This window comes from Gobio gobio, assembly GCF_949357685.1.
Source record: "Gobio gobio genome assembly, chromosome: 12".
Taxonomy (NCBI): Eukaryota; Metazoa; Chordata; class Actinopteri; order Cypriniformes; family Gobionidae; genus Gobio; species Gobio gobio.
Genome location: NC_137105.1, coordinates 9,564,022 through 9,577,571, shown reverse-complemented (window position 1 = coordinate 9,577,571; position 13,550 = coordinate 9,564,022). Strand labels below are relative to the sequence as shown.

At 39.0% G+C, this 13,550-nt stretch overlaps 1 protein-coding gene across 1 annotated transcript; it reads right to left on the bottom strand.

Annotated features, from left to right (window-relative positions):
* Positions 1–1,153: 1,153 nt before the first annotated feature.
* Positions 1,154–13,540, bottom strand: matn3a (matrilin 3a; the record flags this gene model as incomplete). The annotated part of the gene is made up of 4 exons (XM_079832222.1): positions 13,315–13,540; positions 11,186–12,220; positions 8,656–9,231; positions 1,154–1,296 (listed from the first exon to the last, which is right to left on the bottom strand). The coding sequence occupies exons 1-4, from the start codon at positions 13,469–13,471 to the stop codon at positions 1,154–1,156; spliced, it is 1,911 nt and encodes a 636-aa protein (XP_079688348.1). The 5' UTR covers positions 13,472–13,540.
* Between the last annotated feature and the right edge of the window lie 10 nt (positions 13,541–13,550).

Here is a 13,550-nt window from a genome sequence, read left to right as displayed (position 1 = left end):
ACAGGCGATGGAGAAATATCAGTTGATGTGATATTGAAAACGCTCCAATGCCAGAGGGTTGTGAATCGATTTTAGATGGGATTAATTTAGGGAGAGAGAGGGATCTTGATGTTCTTAGTCTTAGAATTTGTGGGATGTTCAAATGTTTGTATAGTGCATCGTGGGATTACATAGTCATAATCCCACAAAGCTTGTCAAGAACATATTTTCGTGCAGTTTCACCCGACCAATGATTATATGATTATGTTTAGTCTATGGCTAGACTGAAGGTCTACAGTTGGTCTGTTATGTTTGAGATATTGATTCAGGCACATCTCACATTGGTTGCAGACAGACAGGTTTTTGACATCTTACTGTTAAACCTATAGTCTGTCTAGCTGAACTATGTGATGATGATTTCTATAGGGTCGTCTGTACTGAATGTACTCAATACATCATGTGCTATGAAATCAAGGCAAATATTATGAACCGGACAAAGAGACTTTGAGACTGTTAATTAAAGGTATTTCAAGTTTTAATGTAATGAATATTATTGATTAAATTGCTTGATTATAAATATTGTAGAATACAGTATGTCTTTATTTATACTTGAGAGTCTACATGAGCTTAAACAATAATAATATTGAACATGAGCAATAAAAATTACACCTTAGATAATGATCCAATGCAAAACAGATTACAATAGATATTTAAATGGCCATTTCTGGAGAGTAAAATCAAATCATTACACATCATACACAATCAATCCTTTTTGCATTATTTAAGCTCCCATTAATATTCATTTCTATTTGAATACAATTAATATTCATTTCTGGGACTTCTCAGTGATCTGTGAACATGTGTGAAACTGTGTTCCAGGTGTTTTGAAGCCATGAAGAGGTTCATGAGATCACCGTGGCCTGTGATGAAGCTTTGCTGATGACTTCCGAAAGCTCACAGAGCGTGTGGACCCTGATGAACAAGTAAAGTAAGACTGTTTTAAATATAATATCCATCAAAAATCATGTCAGAGAATCATTACTCACCAATAGTTGCTCCGTTACACACGTCCCAGCATGTTTTCCATTTGCTCAACCTTTCTTGTGACAGCAGCAAGTATAAAGGCTGTTAAGGTTAAAGGGTTTAAATTGCAACATTTACATTTCAATTTCATTTAAGAGCAACAATCATGGATTTCCACTAAGACAGAAAGGATATGTTTGGCGTTGAGGTCCTGTAGGGAGGTTTGCGTCTGCCTCTGGAAAGCCAGTCGGGCCTCACACATGCAAGGGTCCTGAACAATCTCCACCTTCACCTCTTCACATCACAGTCAAACAAGAAATATCACAGAAATACCTCGCAAGGGGTGATTTGAATTAAGGGTAATAATTACAGAGCAAATTATCTACCCCAAACTCCAAAGTGAAAGTTATTTCATAAAGTCTTTTAGCAACTGTGTAACACTGTGCAACACAGTTTATGCAATGTTGTTCATTTCTGAATTTCTCACAACATTGGGAGAGTGTTACGTATTATGGGTTTACATCGATGTTGAGTCAGTGTTCATCTGACTCAACATGTCAGAAATTATAAGACACTGACAGATGAAGCTTAGTGATCCCATTTTCTGAAGGATCATGTGACACTGAAGACTGGTGTAATGATGCTAAAGAAAACCAGCTTTGCCATCACAGGAATAAATTACAATATATTCAAAAAGAAATCACTGTTTTTACAGTATTTTTTGTTTTCAAATAAATGTAGCCTTGGTGAGCATTAAAAAAATCAGAATTATTCCAAACGTTAGGCATTGCCCACCACTTATTTCAAAGCCATTATAATGCACCACCACCACACAGAGAATAATGTTTTATTCCAGCAAATAAAACATTTATTTTCTGGAATATATGGTTGAGCTCTTACGTTTTTCGGAACATGTTTTCTTGTCTTCTTGCAACACAAAACCCTGCCGGCACTCACAGTGATAGGAAGAATCATCGTTGACGCAAATGTGTTCACATTCATGACCCAGCGCACAGTAGTCCAGACCTGCAATAAGTTAAAACTCTAGAGCCCTGAAGCTAACAAACCTCAGCAACACATACAAGAAAATAGAACTATTCAAACTATTCACCGTTATGTCTCCTTGAAAGTATATTACATTTAAAAAACAAACAAACAGATTTATATAATCCTCAGCTGCTGTGGCTAAAGAAACCTATCATAAAATGGTATGATAACAATACCATTTATGAAGGTCTAAAACAGAAAACTCACTGGCACTACCATCACCATCAGCATCACTGGCTTTGAAGCATGATCTCTTGTCCTGCATCATGACAAAGCCAGGGGGACACGTGCAGTAATAGGAAGAACCGCTGGAGACGCAAGTGTGTTGGCAGTCGTGGCCCAACGCACAGACATCCGCACCTGAAATAAGCCACAGCGACGGCCAATAGGTCTAGGATTATTTTTTTCTACTTGACTTTCAGAATATCTATTGGGACATAGGGCTGGGCGGTATGACGATATATATCGTTACCACAGTATGATATTTTGCTATATTGTGTGAGGGAATGTAAATATATAGCACTATTGACTCTTCAGAGTGATGAAATGCATGAATGAGAATATAAAGAGCAGGACGTGCTTGATGTCAAAGCTACACTGTGTAACCTTTTTAGTTTATTTTTAGCTAAAAAACACTTAGTTCTTTCAAAAATATATGTGCCCATTAATGTATATTTACTTCTTTCAGGTAATAAAGTATTCTCGTAAGTTTATAATATGCCATTGAAAATACATACGTGAGGGGTTCGAATGCCGGTCGCCATGTTGGCCCTCCATCTTGAAAGTAAATTAGCCAAAGAGGGACATACCTTTTCGCGTTTTAACACTCGATGGCACCGTGTCGAATGTGGACGAGGTTGAACTGGAAGCCATGTTAATCTTGGACTAAATCGGCCACCATAGGAGTTAAAATGAAATCGGAATTGAGAAGAACAGAAACTAATATTCACTGGATGGTCATATACCTTGTCACCGCTAGATGGGGGAAAATATCACACAGTGTAGCTTTAAGAAGAGTTATAAGCGCAATATATCCTGAAAAAGAACTTGGTGTGGTGCTCCTGCTGAATGGCACAATGCCAAAGTATGCGCACAGCTGCCTCTCTGAGAAGGCGAGTGCGAATTTGGGACGTGCTCGATGTTCAAAAGCAGAGAAATATAACTTTTATGTGTGCATAAGACGTGAAAGAGAACTAAATTGGCGTTCACATGCTGAGGCACGGTTTTCTGTGCACGCGCTTACACTAGCCGGGTTTCCATTAAGCTACAGATTTGTGGAAAACTTTTGCTGTATTTTCTAAATGTCGATTTAAAACGATTGCAAAATGACGCCGTTTCCATTATGTTATGCGACTAAAACGTTTTTTTTTTTTTGTGCTCTTGCGATAAGTCATTCCAAAAATTAGGGCAACGGATGTTAGTAGCCTATATCACAGCCACTGCATTAGCCATTATTTTTAATCGAAGGAGACGGATGTGTGTTATCCAAGCATTAGGAAAGCCCCTTTTACTTGGGAGCAGCCACTTATGAGGTGTTTCTCCCTCATATCTGCTTCAAGGTCTTGATAAATTGTGGCATTTCTTAGTTTTTTTAGAATCCAGTATTACTGTAATTTGTCTTTTATGAGTTTAATAAAGACCTCGTGTCTTCTGTTGAAAACATACCACGCCATCATTAAAGAATGATCGACTTTTGCATACACCAGGTTACTTGCAGAAGCGAAAAAATTTCCATTGCAGTTTTGTGAAATATTCCTTTGTTCGAATTGCCCGGAAAACCACCTCTTGCGAGCGTAAAAACTTTTTGCTGGTATATGGGAGTTTTTGCGAAATTGACGTGTTTCCATTGGCCGTAATTTCAATTCTCAATTTCAATTTGCGCAATTTGAAGGGTAATGGAAATGCAGCAACTGTGTGTCAGTCAGCACGTGCACAGAAAGTCTCTCAGGGTGCAAATTCAGTTCTCTTTCACGTCTTATTGCGCTTGATATATTCAATTGATATATATTGATATATATATTGATATACTCAAATATACATGCAATTATGTCGGAATGTGCAGTATTCATAGTTATGTCTCAAGTGACAGTAAACCGTTGTGTATCAGTATAATTGATCTGTGTGTATGGTCTTTAGGGCCGCATTTACACTGCAGGTCTTGATGCACAATTCCGATTTGGTGACTATATCCGATTTTTTTTGACGACCCGCTTACATCATCTTTTAAAAGTGAGCCGTATCTGATATTTGCATTTACACTATACACTGGCGAAACAAGACGTTCTGACCCGGAAAAGGAAGTAAAATGGCGCGATATGCAATGGACGCAGACCAAATAATTATTCAATGTTTTGCTTTCCGCACTATCTTTAAAGGTCAGCAAAACATTGCTCTCGTAAGGCGGAGAAAAAAGAGGAGAGCCATTAGTGTCATCTGATCACAGTTTGTGTCCACTTGAGTTGATGTTATTCGCCTCTGTCCCTTTTTCAGTGACGTACGACTCGCATTTACTAGGGAATATCCGATTTGACCATTGCAGACGCAAACGCACGTATCTGAATCATATTTTATTACCACGTATCCGAATCGGATTTATTACCACATATGAGTGAGGCCTGAATCCGATCTGAGGATATCGGAATTCATGCGGGGTTTTTTTTCCTGCTTACACGTTCACATGTCGTATCCGATCTGTGTCACATGAGAGGGAAAAAATCGGAATTGGGTCACTTGAACCATGCAGTGGAAATGGGCCCAAAGTGACAGCAGCCTAATAAACCTGCCTGTTTTATAAATGTGAATAAAAACGAAAGAGAATGTAACAGCTCTTGACTGAATAACTTGTTTTTAGCTTTAATAAGAATACATTTATATTTGATTAATGCAGTGACGACTATGCCATATGTAATTTTTACATTTAATTATTACCTTTCTGTACTAATTCCAACTACATTTTTGTACCTTAAAAAACGAATTCATATTTTTGTTATATTGTATTTGTCCTATTATTTGTAATTTGCTTCACAAAAACACTAAATAGCTATATCATGATATATATTGTTATTGTGAAATTCAATTTATCATATCGTGAAATAAGAATTTGGTCATATCGCCCAACCCTATTGGGACACATTTCTGCAAAGTTAACATTTTAAGAACTTTTTTGTTAAAATAATAATAATAATAATATCCAATAGATATTGGATCACAAACTAGTTCTAGTCATTTGATGAAACTTTATTCGATTTTCAGATACTGAAATGACATGAATGAAGTCATAGTCATTTCTGATCATAACTCACTAGCACTACCGTCACCATTTTGGTCGCCATCATTCTTTCTGTTTCGTTCACCCCTGTGTACACTGTCACCACGCCCGTAAGCCCCAGCGCTTCTAATGGAGCATGTTCGCATGTCATCGTTCAAGACAAAGCCTGAGCGGCACTTGCAGCGATAAGAGTCGCCACTGCTCACACAAATGTGTTGACAGCTGTGTCCTATTTCACAGGCATCCATATCTGGAACAAGCCATAGGACATTAACAATGACTATACTGTACACGGTCATTTCTTTAAAAACAAATAAGAAAAACATCAGGAATATTTCCATTGCATTTGGGGATTCAAACAATGGGTGGAAAATGTCATTATAGCACTGCCAAGCTTACCGGCTCAATAAACTAATTCAAAACTTCAATGATTAGAAAAATAAAAGCTTTGAACTTCACACAGCAAACAATCCTATTCTTAATGAGTATTTTTTTCAGGTTTCAGGTCTAATATAAAAAATAAAAAAAAATTTACTTAAAGGGATAGTTCACCCAAAAATGAAAATTAACCCATGATTTACTCGCCCTCAAGTCATCCGAGGTGTATATGACATTCTTCTTTCAGACGAATAAAATCTGAGTTATATTAAAAATGTCCTGGCTAATCCAACAGTAATAGTTGCTCTGTTTTTGAAGTCCCTAAAAAATGCATCTGTCCGTCAAATAACGTGCTCCACGCGGCTCCGGGGTGTTAATAAAGGCCTTCTGAAGCCAATCGATGTGTTTGTGTAAGAAAAAGATCCATATTTAAAACTTTATTTCATTTTTTTTCTATGGCTCTGCATCAGCCGTCCCCGGACCATCACTTCCGGCGAATAAGGTCAAAATACATGCAAAATACCGGCGCGATCATATATATATACATAGATTCCTCATTAGTGCCTGCACGGATCGGTCGAATGAGGCATCTACGTATATATATCTTTGATCGCGCCAGTATTTTGACCTTATTCGCCGGAAGTTATGGCGCTGGGAATGATGACATTCGTCTGATAAGAGGTAAAAAAATTACATAAATACTGTTCGCAGAAACCAATCGTTTTGTGTCTTAAGACATCAATGTGTCGCCACGAGCCGCATGGTTTAATATGGATTCATATGTCTACGTGTTTTTACTCTCATAGCTCTCATACTCTAAAATATTCCCATTGACATGCATTATACGACTATCACACTTTTCAACGACAACATTTTAATTTGTGTTCTACTAAAGAAACAAAGACACCTACATCTTGAATGCCATGGGGGTAAGCAGATAAACATAAACATTTCGTTTTTGGGTGAACTATCCTTTTAAGTAAAAGTGCCGTAAGACAAAATACATTTACATTCAAGATAAAACCTGAAAACAAGTCTTAATATTTTATGCAATGTTTTTTTCAAATAAATGTGTCTTGTTTTACTGAAAAAGTCAAGCAAAATTGCCAGGCATTTTCAAGCCAAAAACCAATACACCTCTATGCAATCTACTCCATTTACCCCATATGAAATACAATCTGCCTCCAATAAATTAGCTATGGTTTGTCATCTGTCTCAGATTTACAGCAACACTGACATTGATGTTATTGCTGTACTGTTCTGGCAACGGAACAGTACAGAACAGGAAAGTCCACGGTAATTCAACAGTGATTTTGCATAGGTTGAATCAGCTGCTAGTGAGAAAAATAATGTTACATTGCACACACATCACTAAATTACAGCTCTGTTCCAAAACCTAGTGAGCTGCCCAAAGCATTTTAAGGCACAAAGGCTGTTGAGCCACAAGGTTATGCTGCCTTCTAAAATGCCTGGAATGCCCATTCAATACATGTAAAAAAAAATATGTAAAAAATAAATTATGTCTGCCGTATGCTTCATGTTAAGTGATATTTGTGTGACATGAGTAGAGTTTTTCACTTTTGAGTTTGCATGACGGTTAGAATGCTCCCTTGGAAGGCAGTTGCCTGTGCAGGCAGTAAACAGCAAGTTAGCTCACTAGGTTTTGGAACATCTTCATGTGACCTGTAACTTAGCACACACAATAAGATGAATGAATCATAGACCGCCATCATATGATATCAAGTAGTACAATCAGAACACTTATAAAGAGCTGGCAAGCAATTGCTAGCTAAACAGGTTAGTCAAGTAGAATTGCAAGTATTCTCGCAATGTAAGCATTCTCTATTATTGAGCTTCGATTAGTCACTGTTAGATACAATCAAATATGTTTGTACTAAGTATGTCTTCAAAATCTAAAGTAAAGCAGTTAGCATAATCTGCTGGCTCTTACGTTTTAGGGAACATGTTTTCTGGTCTTCGTTCAAAATATAGCCGTTCCGACACTTGCAGTAAAAGGAGGAGCCACTGCTGACACATATGTGCTCACAGTCATGTCCCATGGCACAGGCGTCCATACCTGGAACAAGCTTTCATTACTCGACTGAGTGATGAGGTCACTCTAGCAAGAGTAAGTTCATGGGCAAGCAACTGCCTGGGTTTCATTACATCTAACGGGGGGGAAGTTTGTTCAAAATATATATCCGTATAAGACACACTTGAAACTTTATGGGACTTTTATGGGCTCTTAAGTGATACAATTACTCAGCAAATTTGATGCCTTTAGTTTGCATAGCATTTAGCATTTATATCAATATGTTATGGTGACTAGCTGACAGCTGCACTAAGCAAATTATCTGTACACTTTAAAGGCGTAACGAGCAAGCACTTTTCTATAGCGCAACACTTGATTGAGCAATTTTAATGTCCAAAAGATCGACTCTCGTCCTGAAAAAGACAAACAATTTGAATTATCCACAAACAGTCAGTCAAATATTCAAAGCTCTCAATTATCTGAGGTTTCTATGAAAAACATACTTGAAGACATTGACAATATTAAATTTCAAAAGCATTCCATTCCAAGACCTTCATTCCACAAAAAATAGGATGCGAAGCACATATATTAGCGGATTCAAAGCATTCGAATGTGCCAAACGTAGAAGAATGCTTCTTTGAATGATCGGTGGACTTTATCAGCACTCACATACTGAAGAAAGATTTCCTTCAGAATGTGTTGTGATCCGACGATTCAAACTTCTGGACAACACAATAATTATCATGAATGCCAAATGTATTTTAAATTGTTTTCATGTCTGATGAAAATTACTTTTTGAAATTTGGTGTTCACACTCAACTGGTTTCCAGAGAATGAATCATCACCCACTCCCAAGGATTGAGATACATATCCTGTAAAAAGGAAAGACATAGAACCCCCACCTCCCCTTCTTTTGCATTAACCCTACCGCACAACGTCTCCCGAAACTTCGAGGTGAGCTTCTCAATAACACCGTAGGTCTCCACGTAGAACACATGGTCCTCTAGTGGATTGCTGGCCATGAGCTTCAGTGACCGCATGTCAGCCCTGTCCACTCCAACGGCGTAAATCTCAATCCCTGACGCCCGTGCTGTAGCCGACACCTCCTCGACCTGGTCTTGAGGACGTCCATCGGTGACGATGATGGCAACCTTTGAGATGTTCTTCGATTTAGGCCGTGCACCTGACTTTTCAGTAAAGGCTTCTTCCATGGCTTTCTTGATGGCCATACCAGTCATGGTTCCTGCAGCCAAGGGTTCGATGCGGTTGATGGCCTGCTTTATAGTGTCCTTCGTAAGATGGTTTTTCAGCAGGAACTCGATTTTCACCGTGCTGGCGTAGTTCACCACTGCGACACGTGTGGCATCGGGCCCAACGTCAAGAGTGTCCACCATGTCAGCCAGGAAGATCTTGACCTTCTCGAACTCACCTGGACGCACGCTACGTGAGCTGTCAATGATGAACACCAGGTCCAGCGGGCGGCTCCTGCACTGTGAATCTGTTGCTGAGAGTTAAATTAAGCACTTTAGAAGTCGTGTTACTCAATGTCTATATGATATAATGAAGACTGGTGTTTTAGTCCATTAAAGGATTAGTAAAACAATCAGAGTTGATGGTATATGGTTTGACCCAGTGGAATGGTAAATATGAGTAAAGCATATACTTTGCATGCAAACAGTTAAATTAGATTAGTTGGTTAACTCTTTCCCCGTCACCGTTTCTTTTTTAAAGTTGCCTGCCAGCGCCAGTGTTTTTGACCATTTTCACAAAAATATAAGAATAATTTGTTGTATTAATATCAGGACATGCAATATAAGAAAGAACAGAAAACTCTGCTTTTAAACAAATAAAACTGTTTTATTCTAGCTTCATGCATTCTTTTTTAATCAAAACTTTAATATGGTTAAGTTTCCTAAAAAAAAGCAACATTTTGAGCAAAAATTACATTTTTGACAAAGACTACATCCAGATCGGATTCAGAACGATGATCAAACCACAGATGGAGTAGATCGAGTCCATCAACACCCCCAAAGCTTCACAGTCCTATAAGCTCGTCTTGGGTCGACATTTCATTCTGTAACATTTGGCAGTTTTGATTTATTTGCTGTTTAATGTTCGCATTATTTTTCATATGTATCTGCTTAAATATGAGATCGCTCGTTTCTGCGTCTTCTTCGCCTGTGTTTTGATCAGGAGATTCTGAACTCATTCAGAAGATGTGTAATAGCGGCCCTAGCGTATAACAGTGAAAACACGGAAACGTGGGAAATTTCATGTTTGGCAGGGAAAGAGTTAATTAATATTGAGTGTGGTCGCTTTTAAAATTACTTCTAAAACAAATTCCACTGGACCTCAGCAAAATGACATACTTCAACACACTGGAATACCGCAATGCTTCTGGAATATGAAAGGTCACATTTTCTGATCTGTAAGGTCCCCTACAACAGGAACAAATAATCGGCCCCTTAATGTCATTTTGCTTCATCCATCTTTGAAACAAAGGGTGTGTTCACACTTGTAGTTCGGTTCGCTTCGTTTGGACCAAAAAAACCCCAAAACATTTACTCCTGCTCCGATTGGCATTTTTATCACCGAACCAAAAGATTCTGAACTTAAAGGCATAGGGATACATTCACAACCTGATTGGTCAGCTTTTATGACGTATTGCCAATTTTGAGACGGAACTTGCCAAACATCCAAAACAATGCTGTGGCTGGGCTAAATGCGCTTGTTGTATGTGCGTAGGCTGCATTTGATGGTATTTTGACCAGCTGAGAACTCGTGAAGAGCTTTTAAATGTGTAAAGGAGTCCCTCCGTCACACACACAAACCAAGATCTGCTGCGAGGAGACGTGGTTCTGATGCCTGTACTGAACTGTAATGGGCAAACTCGTGACTATGACCAAAAAAAAAACGATATGCGTGAGCATTCTGTCCTTTCTAGGGTCTCATCTTCCTGTTTTTGGTTCGTTTACATGTCTTTGCTCTGTGTTGCGTTCATATATCATTTGAACCGCAGCACAGTTTGTTTGGAAGCGGACCGAGATCCATCTTTTCAGCGGTCTCTGTCCACTTGTTTGGGTTCAGATGGCATTCACACATGTTCAGATGAACCGCACTAACAGAGCAAGTGCACCAGGGTTCGTTTTACTCGAACCAAACATGCCAAGTGTGAACACACCCAAGGAACCCTTAGGGTCGCTACTGCTTTTAGGTAAAAGGTGCCCAATCCTGCTCCTGAAGGGCCACTGTCCTGCAGCATTTAGCTCCAATTCTTTTTAACACCTGAACCAGTTAATCAAGGTCTTCAGGATTACTAAAACTTCCAGGCTATTATGTTGGGGTTGGTTGGATCTAAATGGCAGGACATTGTCCCTCCAGGCGCAGGATTGGATACCCCTGCATGAATAGATGGAGGGTTAAACGGAGCAGTAGTATTATTTATTATGGATATATACCTGTCGACCCTGTGATGGCTATCCTGCCGTGGGTAATAATCCTGCCTGGTGCCTCTGGTAATGATTCTTGTGGCAAAGTAGACATTGGTGAGAACTGTGGTGGGAGGGTCTGAAGATGTGCCTCTTGTGTCAGTTTGGATGTTGACAGAGATGGGGAAGGGATCTTTTGATTATATGGCCCTGATCTAGGAGTGGACATTGGCACAGGCTGGGGTGAAGCGCTTTGGGGATTGGTCTCTGATGTCAGTGTGGATGTTGACAGGGATTCAGGGAAGGCACCTTGGGCATACGGCTCTAGTGTGACTGATTGGGGTGGGATTCTTTGAGGATATGACCCTTCAGTATAGGTGAACTTTGGCAAGGGTTGGGATAAAGTGCTCTGGGAGTATGTCTCTGGTGTAAGGGTGGATGTTGGCAGGGATTCGAAGAAGGTTCTTTGAGGATATGCCTCAGGGGACATGGTAGTGGTTGGAAGGGATTGGGCTGATGTGCCTTGTGAATATGATTCTTGTGCCAATTTTGACAAGGATTGTGGCTTGGATTTCTGAGGCAGGGAGAGATTCAAAGCTGCCAAAGTCAAGGAATGCGTCAATGATGGCTTTGATGGGTGAAAACCTGTCTCGGGAGCAATTGTCGGAAAGGTTGGCTGGTTGTTTGTTGATTGAACCACTGATTTTTCTGGACCTGAATACTGTCGTTGCGGAACAACAAGTGGGTGATTTGACACCCCGGCAGACACACCTGTCCTTTCCCCTGATTCTCCTTTAACTACAACTGTTTGTTCTGGATCTTGAACTTTTCGACAAACTATTGGCGCCCATTCCCCTTTCATCTGCTTGCGTGCCACAGGTGGAGATTGGTCTTTATTTGTATTATAAACTTTAGTGGTTGGTATGTCTTTGAGCCAGTCATAAACTGAGAGCTGAGAAGGAGCTGTGGGTCCTGGATAAGCTACTGGGATAAGATGGGGCACAATCCTCCTCCTCTGTTTGTTAGGGTCATCAGGTCCATCTAACCAGTATTTAGTCCTGTATACTACGGACCATCAGAAGGTTGAAGAGGAACAGGAAATTAGGCAAACAGAAAGTCAGTCAAACAAATACAATTGGCATTGTTTGCAATACATGCCCCAATTCCTCATTGTTAAACACAGATATCCCACAAATGCTTTTTTGTAGCATTCATGCACTTTTTGAATGCATTCATACACAAGGGATAGTCTGCACAAAAATATTTCTTCATTTCCTCACCCTCATGTGATTTTAAACCTGTATGTATTTCATTATTTTGTGGAACACAATTTTTTGGGGGTCTGAACAACATTGGACCCCATTGACTTTTATTGATTGGACAACAGTGATACATTTTTCAGAAGATTTTCTTGTGTTCCACAGAAGAAAGAAAGTCATACATGTTGAGTAAATGAAGACAATTCTTATTTTTGGGGTGAACTAGCCCTTCAATGCTTAAATGTGGATGCATTTTATTTTCACATATGCTCTTATAAATGCACTAAACATATTTCTAACATTGTGCATTTTACTATAAATTACATTCATATTACGGTTACACCATGCACAAGTCAACAAATCTTTTTTTGTAATGCATCAAGTAAAATAATGAAACCATAAATGTGACCATGGACCACAAAACCAGTCTTAAGTCGCACGGGTATATTTGTGGCAATAGCCAACAATACATTGTATGGGTCAAAATTATCGATTTTTCTTTTATGCCAAAAATCATTAGGATATTAAGGAAAAATCATGTTCCATGAAGATATTTTGTCCTACTGTAAATATACAAAAAAATTATTAGTAGTAATATGCGTTGCTAAGGACTTCATTTGGACAACTTTAAAGGCGATTTTCTCAATATTTAGACTTTTTTGCACCCTCAGATTCCAGATTTTCAATAGTTGTATCTCAACCAAATATTGTCTAACAAACCATACATCAATGGCATAATTTAATCAGCTTGACCATTTATTCAAATGGACCCTTATGACTGGTTTTGTGGTCAAGGGTCACATATGTTCCATTGCAGTGATGCAGTTGAAGACCAAACACTAAACATGTAAATAATACATCAGTTGGAACTAAAATAGTGGTTTAAGTTCAGAAACCTACCTGCTGGGTTCAATGTCCGGTGTGGAAGCGCATGATTTCTTCTTTGCGCATAACTTTGGGCCAAAATGTAGGATGGGTTGTTAAGGTCATAGGATTCGCAGAGATCCACCAGCAGAAGAGAGAAGCAATATACCAAACTCCCAATGAAGGACTTCATTGTTTCTGCGTTCTTCTCAAGTCTGCTTCAAGTTTGTGTGCGGTTCTCTCCTCTAACTGACACCAGTATGCTTCTGACA